The 11,677-nt window shown below is 25.8% G+C and overlaps 1 protein-coding gene across 1 annotated transcript; it reads left to right on the forward strand.

Annotated features, from left to right (window-relative positions):
• Positions 1-2,452: 2,452 nt before the first annotated feature.
• CTRU02_211997 (transposase) lies at positions 2,453-4,108 on the forward strand (the record flags this gene model as incomplete). Its single annotated transcript, XM_070205758.1, has 1 exon — positions 2,453-4,108. One exon carries the CDS (start codon positions 2,453-2,455, stop codon positions 4,106-4,108), a length of 1,656 nt encoding a protein of 551 aa, XP_070060571.1.
• Positions 4,109-11,677: the final 7,569 nt, after the last annotated feature.

The raw sequence follows: 11,677 nt of genomic DNA on the forward strand, positions 1-11,677 counted from the left end.
ATAAAAACTTAATATAGGGATTTATATAGAATAACTTTATTATATTTATATATTAATAATATATACTCTATTACTAGTTAAATATAAGAATTAATAGTATTTAGACTAAGTAAGAAAATTAGAAGACTAATTATAAATATAGTTCTTTAATAATTAGATTACTATTTATAAAAATCTAAGTATACTAAATATTAAAGTAAGTAAGTTAGATATATAGATTATTTTATTATTTTCTATTATATATTTAATAAAGGGAATTGATAGGGACGTATTACGAATTGATAGGGACGCATTATCCTTAGGGACGTATTATATTCTAAGGTTGTGATTAGCTTAAAATTTTATTATTAGTATATCCGAATTCTATTATTATCTAATAAAGTATCTTTCTTATCTTCTTAGCCTATCCTTTTATAACTACGAAAGCGTATTAGATATATTTAATTTATTCTCTTTTATAACGTTAAGATATCTACTTTTATAAGTTAATCAAGGCCTTAATCGCGTCGCCGACCTAGTAGCTTTAGTATATATAATTAATTACCTTCTCCTAAGCGCTAACGCTATGCTATCTTAGTTAGTAATAATACTACTATTAGTTAATTCTATAAGGCTAGCGATCGTAAGGGTTAACCTAACCTAATCTCTGAGATTCTACCTAAATAATTATAGTAAGATTCCGATATAAGCTATAACCCTTAGGGAGATAAATTATATCTTTTATATTCCTTTCTAAAGGGGATAATACGTATATAGTATATAATTTTACTTAAACGTTAACTAAAAGAAAGCTAATTAGTATTATAACTTAAAAATCAACCTTTATAACCTACTTTAGATTAGTTTTCTACTATTCTAAGCTTTATTTAAGAGGTTGTTAGGATAAACCGACGTCTTACGTATGCTTTCTTCTAATAATGTAAACGCGTTCGTCGATATCGTAAGGCTTAGGGCTACTTACTATACCCTTTAGACATATCCTCAATCGGCAAGTCTCCTCCTCCTCTACCTTATTCACCTCCACGACAAAGCCTAGAAGTAATAGCGATACTATCTTCTCTAAGTACTTTATTCCTTACTATAAGCGAAAGGTCGAAATTACCTACCCCCGAAACTATTCTAAACCTACCGATCCCTAGCGAACTAAAAGTAATAATTAAAACCCTCCTCGACCGAGTTAATAAATTTATAAAAAAGCATAGATTTAGGATTATAAAGTATAATAGATGCTATCGTAAAGGATATATAATTCGCTATATACTTTGTTGTAATCGATTTAGGCTACTAAAGCAAGGTAGAAGTGCTAGTATCCAAGCCTATATATCTTAGAAGTATAATTACTAATAGCAAATTATTACTAAAGTAATAAAGGAGGGGAAATAGCTTTTACGTTAGCATTCTAACCTAATATATAGCTAGTATAATTATATCCCTAGCTTAGCATTATCTATATACCTATCTTATAAGAGGTTAACTAAGCCTATTAAGGATATAGTTAAGACTATTAGTCGGTAGGTTAGTATTTAGGTATATAACGTAGGTATTATTATTTAAGAATAGTTTCCTAAATCTATTTTTACTTAGCAGGATATCTATAATGCTAAAGCCTAAATTAATTGCGAAAAGCTTAATAAGTATATACTAACTATAGCTTTAATTAAGCTTTTTAATAAGTAGGAGATCCTTTATATTATAAAGTAGGCGGATGATAAGCCGAATCGGCTTGTTAGGCTTGTCTAGACGTTTCTATACTCTCTCTAGATATAGAAGTAGTTCCCCGAGGTTATTAGCTTTAACAATACTTATAATACTAATCGCTTTAAGCTTCTACTCTTCTAAGCTATAAAGCAAACATATCTTAGATCGGTATTTAATATAGCATTTAGTCTTATTAATAATAAAAGACTAGAAGGGTTTTAGTTCTTATTATAAAGTATCTTATAACTTATAATTAGAACTTTATTTACTAACTAGATGTTATTATTACCGACTACGATAGATAGATAAAGGCAGCTTTTAACAAATACTTTCCGAATATATAATAATAGCTTTGTATTTACTATATCAACTTAAACGTTATGCTTAAAGCTAAGTAGAAGTAGCTTTAAAGCTATTCTAATAGTAGTAGGTCTAAAGAAGACGATCTAGCTTTATAACTAGATACTAAACTTAGTAATAAGGACTATGCCTATATCTATACTTTAGTAGATAAGGCTATACTATATAGCTACCGGGGGGTTTTTATAATATAGAAGTTAGTTCTATTTGCTAAGATAGAGGATGCCTTTAAGAAAGCATAGGCAAACCTTTGCAAAGAGTTTAAAGACTAATAGCTTATTTTAAACTACCTATAACGTACATGATAAGCGAGTGAGACAGACAAGCGAGTGAGACAGTAAACCGCGACCGTCGCACCTTGACGCGACCGGCACCTTTTCCTCTACAATAAATCATGGAATCAGCTAGTATTGAAAGAAGGTTACAAATTGCCCTTCAAGCAATGAGAAATGACCCAAAACTTAGTGCTCGGGCCGCAGGTGCACTCTATACAGTCAGTCACGCAACATTAAGCCGGCGACTAAAGGGAATAGTCTCACGACGCGACAGCATGCCTAATTCACGGAATTTATCAGATTTAGAAGAGAAGACAATAGTTGAGTATATTCTCGACCTAGATGCGCGATCATTTCCTCCCCGGCTGAGTGGTGTGGAAGAAATGGCCAATCGACTTCTCGCAGAGCGCGACGCGCCTCCAGTTGGGAAGCGCTGGGCTTCTAATTTCGTCAAGCGACAACCACAGCTTAGGACGCGTTTCTTTCGCAAGTATGACTATAAGAGAGCTCAATGCGAAGATCCAGAGGTGATTCGTGGCTGGTTTTCGCTTGTGAAGAATACAATTGCGAAGTATGGTATTGCTGATGCTGATATCTACAACTTTGATGAGACCGGCTTTATGATGGGCGTTATTGCTTCTGGAATGGTTGTTACAAGTGCTGAAAGGCGTTCAAATACGAAGATAACACAGCCTGGCAATAGGGAATGGGTTACAGTTATCCAGGCTATTAATTCCCAAGGGGAGAGCATCCCGCCATACATCATCGTTGCAGGCCAGTATCACCTCTCAAGCTGGTATACAGAAACCTCTCTTCCGGGCGATTGGGCTATTGCAACGTCTGAAAATGGATGGACAACAAACGAGAGAGGTATTGACTGGATCAGACACTTCGACATTTATACAAAACCACGTACGTCTGGGAAATATCGCCTCCTCGTTGTTGATGGTCATGAAAGTCACCACTCCGCAGCCTTCGAGCTCTTTTGTCAAGAAAACAACATTATTACACTGTGCATGCCGGCTCACTCGTCTCATCTACTTCAACCCTTAGATGTTGGTTGTTTTCAGCCGTTAAAGAATGCCTACGGTCGGCAAATTGAGAATAAGATGCGGCGAGGCACAACCCATATCTCGAAGGAAGATTTCTTTGCAGCATTTCACGAAGCTTTTAAGCAGTCTTTTACGAGGAAAAATATCCAGGGAGGTTTCCGAGGAGCTGGACTTGTCCCTTTGAATGCAGAAAGTGTTCTCTCAAAGCTGGATGTAAAGTTCCGAACGCCAACGCCTGAGGAGGGGGTCCCTCAGACACCAGACCCTTGGATCTCTAGGACGCCGAGCAACCCAAGCGAAGCAAGATCACAGTCTACTTTTATTAAGAGTCGAATCTCACGCCACCGAAGCAGCTCTCCAGCATCAATTTATAGTGCTGTGAGTAAGCTAGCCAGAGGGACAGAAGGACTAGGGCATCGGGTAGCATTACTAGAGTCAGAGGTTCAAATCCTTCGAGAGGAGAATGCAATATTAAGTCGGCGTCGAAGGGCTAAGAAAACACGTCTACAGAAAGGAGGAAGTCTTACTATATCTACTGGAGAGGATATACAGTCGCAAAGAGAGGCAGACACGCAACTACAAGAGGAAACGCGACGGAGTAGTGGTCGCAAAGTGAGGTCTGAGACGACTCATCGTCGGTGTGGCGTATGCGGGAATACAGGCCACAACGCGAGAACATGTCAATTTATTGAGGAAACATCCGAAGAACAGGAATCCGAGTAGTATTAATCAATCTAAGATTTCTTGTTATAGATTTCGATATTATTGTCGCGAAGGTCTGGTTTACTGTCTCACTCGCTTGTCTGTCTCACTCGCTTATCATGTACGTTATAGAATATATCTACTACTAAGGGAGTAGTAGGCACGTTATTCTATTCGCTAGTACCGAAACTTCGGCATCCGTATAACCTTAGGGACGGAATTAAGTAATAATAATATTAAAAGCTATCTTCTTAATAGACTTAGCTACTTATATTACTTAGTTAATATAATACAAGATATACTTAAGGATTAAGAGGTTTGCTTTAAGCAAGCTTCTATATAGGATAAGATCCTTATAAGCTATAAGTTTATAAGGAATAGATCTAAGTACCTTAGGAAGCTTCGAATAATACTCTTATTATAGTATCTTAGTTTGATTACGAAGCAATACCGTCTAGCAAAGAAGGCTTTACTAATAGGTAGAAATCTATTTCTAACGCCTCTTAGAGACTATATAAAGGACTATACTATCTCTATAGAGTATAGTATCCTATACTGCTATAAGATCTATTCTAAACTTATAGATAAGGTATAGTTTATAAAGGATAAGGTTTACCTACGATAGCGGCTATAAGAGTCTTCTTCCTAGGATCTATATCGATAGATCTTTAATCCGAAGATTATAAGAAACCTCCGTAATAAACCTAAGAACTTAATATAGCTAGTCTTATCATCCTTATTATTAAGGGATAGCACCTAATTAAGCAGCTAGCTAGCTAGATAATTATATAGCTAATTATAAAGTTAACAACCTAGCTAATTAGTAGCAAGGCGTAGGTATAGTAGACTACTAGGAAGCCGTAATAAGATTACCTTAGCAAGGCTTATATAAGAGATAGCTAGTAGCTAGGCGCTAACCTCTTCCTAGCAGTAGATACAAAGCTAAGTAACTACTCTTAGTACTAGCCGATCAACTAGCCTTCGTTCGAATAGAAGAAGATTATAAGCAAGCATCCATAAGACGAGGAGTTAATAGGAACTACTTAGTAGTAGTAATAAAAGTCTTAAACGTTAAGGGTAAAGGGGGTATTCTTTATTATTATATAAGAGGAAATAGAAGTAGAAATTAATTAAGATTTATAAAAGCCGTTTTAGTTTAGTTTGATAAAACCTAATTCCTCCTTAGAAGGGAAGAAAAAAACCTACTATTTAAGATTTATAAAAGCAGTCGTTTAGATAGTTTTACAAATCTTAAATAGGAGGAATAGCTAAGAAACGTAGGCTAGTAGGGCGGGCCGGCTTTATATCTATGAAACGGAGGCAGGCCTCTTATGGCTGTGAAAAGGTGGGGCGTTAGCAACGCTGGCCTTACCGCCTTCGCCGACTTGTACCTGTGGGTCACCAAAATTTCTAGCTAATCACAACCTTAGAATGTGATGCGTCCCTAAGGATGATGCGTCCTTATCAATTCGTGATGCGTCCCTATCAATTCCCTTAATAAAACCTAGAAAAATAAAGGATTAATATAAAATAGTTTTAAGATATAGTATATAAAGTAAAAGAATTATAAAACCTTAAAATATAATAAAGTAGTAAACTCTTATAAAATACTTAGATAAAGAGACTTTATTAGGGGGAATATATATTATAAATATCCCTATACTTATATTTAAGGGGGAATACTTAAAGTTATATAAGGAGCTTATAAACTTTATATTAAGGGATATTAAGTCTTAACTAGAAAATATAATATTATTAAGGATAAACCTAGATACTATAGTATATATAAAGAATAAAGGTATTTAATAACTAAGTAAAATAATACTACTAGTTTAAATTATATACTAAGTACTAGTTAATAACTTATTAGTAAAGCGATTATATTAGAAGTATAAGTTAAAGAAGTATAAAGTATAAATAATAAATAAAGTAAGGAATAAAACTAGTTATTCTTATATTACTTATAAAACTAGATATAATATTTATAAAAAAACTATATAAAGAAAAGCTATTATTTTATATATTAATTCTAACTCTAAGAGTATATAATAGAGAAGAAATAAAACTAAACTATATATAATAAGTAATATATTTCTTATTTTGTACTTTATAATATAAGAAAGAATTATTATTAATAGTACTATAAGTATAAATAAAATAACTAGATCTTTACTATAAAACTAATAATATTTATATAAAAACTTATAAAAATAATTTAAAGTTAATTACTTTATATATAGTAAGGGTATATGTTTTTAAAAAAAAGGAATTCATATAAAGATAGTAAGTTAGGTATAAGTAAGATAATACTAGTCTTATAATTAGAATTAAAATATAATATATTTAATAAGTAGATAGTAAAAGAATTATTATTAAAAGGAGTAAAAATATAATAAACTTAGATAAAATAAATAACCCTTATATAAGCTAGTTTACTTACTTAGTAAGTAGTAACTAAATAAGTTATAATAATAATTTAATAATAATTAAGCTAGTAAGAGAATATAGTTATTTATTGCTAAAACCAATATTTATTTTATTTCTTAAAAGAAAAATTAAATAGAATACTTATATATATATATATTACATACTTAGCTAGTAAATTAATAAAACACAATCCTATATATAGAATATAGATATTTAAAAAATATAATTTTATTATTTAAATTTATAAATAGTTTTATAATATTATAAGTTAATATTTATTTAATACTTACTAAACTTTAGATATATACTATATTATATATTATTATAATTTACTTAGAAAAAAATTATTATATATAAGAAATATATAATAATACTTTAATAATTTTAAGAAGGGGAATTAAATGTAAAACTATTAAAATATAAGCTTTATAAAAATATAAAATAGAGTTTTTTTAAGTATATAATCATATTAAAAAGTATCTCTAATAGGTTTATATAAAGTATAAGTTATTACAAAATAAGAATTACTAATAAATATTATAACATATAAATCTTATAAAGTTTTTATAGCTTTTATAAGAAGTTTTCTTTTAAATACTTTAATATTATTATACTAATAATAATTCTCTTTTAGAATAATAACTTACGAAAGAAGATAAATAGATTAAATAGTATAAAAAAGCTTAAGATATATTCTAAAAATTTAAAAATACTTTTTACTTAGTAAGTATTTCTAATACTAAGATTAATTAAGAGATATTTATATAGAAGTAATACTTTTATAAAAATAATTTTTTAATATTATCAATAGAGAATTGAGAATAATTAATTACCTATTTTTCTTATAAGTTTTAAAATATAAAATAATAATAAGTATAAAATAATAATAACTATTTATTAGTATTAAAAACTTAAAATAATAATTATACTTTTTAAAAATCACTAAAAAGTTTAGTAGATTAAATAATTATTAAGCTTTAAAAATAATTATTATAATCTTGATATAAAACCTTTATAAGAAACTAACTTAATAAGTATATAAATTACTTATTTATAATTTTGAATTTAAATGCTAACTTAAAGTTATAAACTTAGAAAATACTTTATTTAAGAAACTAGATTTTATGAAGGGAGAAATAAATTATAATAATATCTATTATATATTTCTAAAAGAACTAAGATTTATTACTAAACTTTTAATAAGTAAATGAACTAAGAACTATAAAATTTAAAGATATAATAAAAATAATAAGAATACTTATTAATATTAAATAAATTAGTAAAATAAGTATTTATAAAGATAATATATATATATTATATTAAAAATAACTTAAGACTAATAAATAAAAGTAAAATAAAATAATATTTAAGAAAAGATGATAATATTAAAAACTACTAAGTAAAGAAATTTAAAGTAAACTAGGATTATTATTACTAAGTAATATTTCTTATATTTTATTATAGAAAAGCTTCTTAGAAATAAAATAATACTACCTTGATAGCTAATTAAGAAATTAGAAAGCTTTATTATAGATTACGTATTAGAAGTAAGTATTACTAGATCTAGTTAGTAAAAGCCAAAGGGTTAGTTAGAAATAAAAAAGTTATTCTATTAATACTAAAGGTATATTATTCTTTAAAAAAAGATTAATAATTCTATATAAAGAATACTAAAAATAAGAGATTCTTTAGTAGTGTTATAATAACCTTAGAATAAGAAATATAAGCTTAAATAAGATTATAAAAATTATTTCTTAGAAGTTTTATAAACTAAACTCTATTAGTAACTATAAGAATACTTTAAGGGTAATTAATTATTTAATATATTACTTATAATATTAAATAGTTATTATATTTAAATACGTTATAATATAAGGATTATAATAGTATATATCTTATATATATAGACCTAAGAAATATCTAGGTATATCTAACTACTATATATCTAATAAATAAAGTATAATAAGTATAAATAGTTTTAGCCTTATTAACTATACTATAACTTTAAAGTTAAACTTTAATAGGTATAAAAAGTTAAACCTTAATAAGTATAACTAGTTAAACCTTATATTATAACCTCTTATTCTCTCTTCTTAAGTACTTTATAATAGTTAATTAGTTATCTTTATAACTAGCTACTATTATTCTTATAATAGTTAGAATAATTAAGTAATTATAATATACTTTAATATAACTACTTAGTTACCTTATTATTTATAACCTCTTATTATCTCTTCTTAAGTACCTTATAATAGTAAATTAGTTATCCTTATAACTATCTATTATTCTTATATTATAGCCCTTTTTATTTTTAATAATTCTTATTTACTTTATAAGAATTATAGCTATTAGGATTTTTCTTATTATAGAATTATTCTTATAAGCTTTATTTCTTACTATAAGAATCTTTTTTTCCTTATCTTTTAAATATAACTACTTAGATTTATCTAATATATTAAATAGTAGACTAGTTATATAATATAAATTAGGGTTATTCCTAAGATTTTATATAATATTAGAACTAAATCCTTTAGGGTTATAGGTTTCTTTTAGAATGTCCTAGGCCTTTTTAGCTAATTTAGTATATTATATCTAAATAAGTAGGCTATCTTCTATATATAATAATAATAAATTAAAGGTTTATTTATATTCTTATATAGTAAGACTTTTTATAATACTATTACTATTATTAGTAATATTATTACCTTCTTCTATATTAATAAAACTATTATATTCCTTTAATTTAGTAGATTTAAGGCTTTTAGTTATATTATAAGTATTTATTCTTATAAACTAGGTAGTATAATTAATACTACCTTTAACCTTAGGTATAGTAAGGGATTTTCTACTAGCTATTATAGCTTATATAACTAGTAGTTATATATTTATTTTAAAAGATTTATAAGATATAACTTACTTTTACAAACTAAATAAAGACCCTAATTTATAAGAATAAATTCTTTTCATATTATATATCTTACCTTTAGCTTAATATATAGGATATATTATTAGACTTTTACTAATTTATTAGATTAAGTAAATTAATTTATTAGATTAAATAGACTTTTATAATGTAGTACTTTATAATATAGAAAGTCTTTAAACTAAATATTTAAATCCTATATTACTATTAGTAATAATAAGAAGTAAAGATTTGATTATAAGGTTAAAAGAGCTCTTAAGTATATAAACTACCTAGGCTTATAACTAATTAGAAAAATAATAGCTAGTTATAAAGATAACTTAGTTTATTATTATAATACTTAAGAAGAGAAAATAAGAGGTTATAAAGAGTAAGGTAAATAACTTGTTATATTAAAGTATAGTATAATTACTTAATTATTCCTAACTATAGAAGGGAAAAAGTAAGGTATTAATAGTAAATAAATTAGACTTCTCTATTAAGTAAATCAGACTTTTATTATTAATTAATTAAGGTTATAATATAAGGTTTAACTAGTTATACTTATTAAGGTTTAACTTCTTATAATTAAAATTTAAATTATAAGATTTTAACTAGTTATACTTATTATACTTTATTAGTAGTATAACGCTTAGATATACTTAAATATTTCTTAGGTCTAGACGTATAAAATATATATTACTATAATCCTTATATTATAATAGATTTAATTATAATAACTATTTAATATTATAAATAGTATATTAATTACCTTTTAAGTATTCTTATAATAAGGTAATATTACTAATTTAAGCTATAAACTAAGTATTAGTTAATAAGTTATAAATAAAGCTATTATTTAGAAAGTATAAATTAAAGAAATATTTAATTTAGGAAATAAGTAAGCTAGGAGAAAAGACTAATTATTCTTATATTATTTATAAAACTAGATATAATCTTTATAAAAAAGACTATATAAAGTAAAACTTTTATTTTATAAGTAAATATTAAAAAGGAGGTTATTATAAATATAGATATATATTTATAAATTAACTTAATTAATAATAAACTAACTAAGGAACTTTAATTAATATTAATAAATATAGATATCTTAATTCTAAAGGTATTTAATAAAAAAGAGATAAAACAAAATTATATATACTAAGTAAAATTATTCTTTACTAATTTAAATAATTACTTAAGAAAAATATACTAACTATTAGTAAAAGCTAACTATTTAAAAGCAATTAATAATATACTCCTTACTTAATATTCTATAAAGTAAGAAGGTATTATTATTAATACTATAATAAGTATATAACAATATAAATAAATCTTTATTATAGAACTAATAATATTTATATAAAATTATAAAAAATAGTATAAAGATATTTATATTATATATAATAAGAGTATATATTTTTAAGGGATAAGATTAATATAAATATAATAAGCTAGTAGTAGATAATATAATAATACTTTTAGAACTAAAACTAGAATATATACTATTTAATAAATAAGTAGTTAAAAGGTTCTTAATACTAAAAGGAGTAGAATATATAAAAAACTTAACTAAAAAGAAAAAACCCTTATATAAACTAATTTACTTACTTAATAAGGAATAACTAAATAAGTTATAATAATATATTATTAGAAAAAAACTATTAAAGAATATAACTATTTATAAATAAGGTAAAAGTATTAATATTATTTATCTTATAAAAAAATAAAATATTATACTTATATATAGATTATAAAGTATTAAATAAAGTTACCTTAAAGAATAAGTACTTACTATAAGAATAATAGTAGCTAGTTATAAAGATAACTAATTTACTATTATAGGGTACTTAAGAAGAGATAATAAGAGGTTGTAAATAGTAGGGTAAATAGGTGGTTATATTAAAGTATTGTAATTACTTAATTATTCTAACTATAGAGAGGAAAAAGTAGGGTATTAATAGTAAATAAATCGGACTTCCCCATTAGGTAAATCGGACTTTCCCCATTAATTAATTAAGGTTATAGTATAAGGTTTAACTAGTTATGCCCGTTAAAGTTTAATAAATAGGGTTTTAATCTAGTTATGCCTATTATACTTTATTAGCTGTATAACGGTTAGATACGCTTAGATATTTCTTATGTCTGTGCGTATAAAATATATATCACTATAATCCTTATATTATAACGGATTTAAGTATAATAACTATTTAATATTATAAATAGTATATTAAACTATTAATTACCCTTTAAGTATTCTT

Source organism: Colletotrichum truncatum (genome assembly GCF_014235925.2).
Source record: "Colletotrichum truncatum strain CMES1059 chromosome Unknown Contig_0008, whole genome shotgun sequence".
NCBI classification, from domain to species: domain Eukaryota; kingdom Fungi; phylum Ascomycota; class Sordariomycetes; order Glomerellales; family Glomerellaceae; genus Colletotrichum; species Colletotrichum truncatum.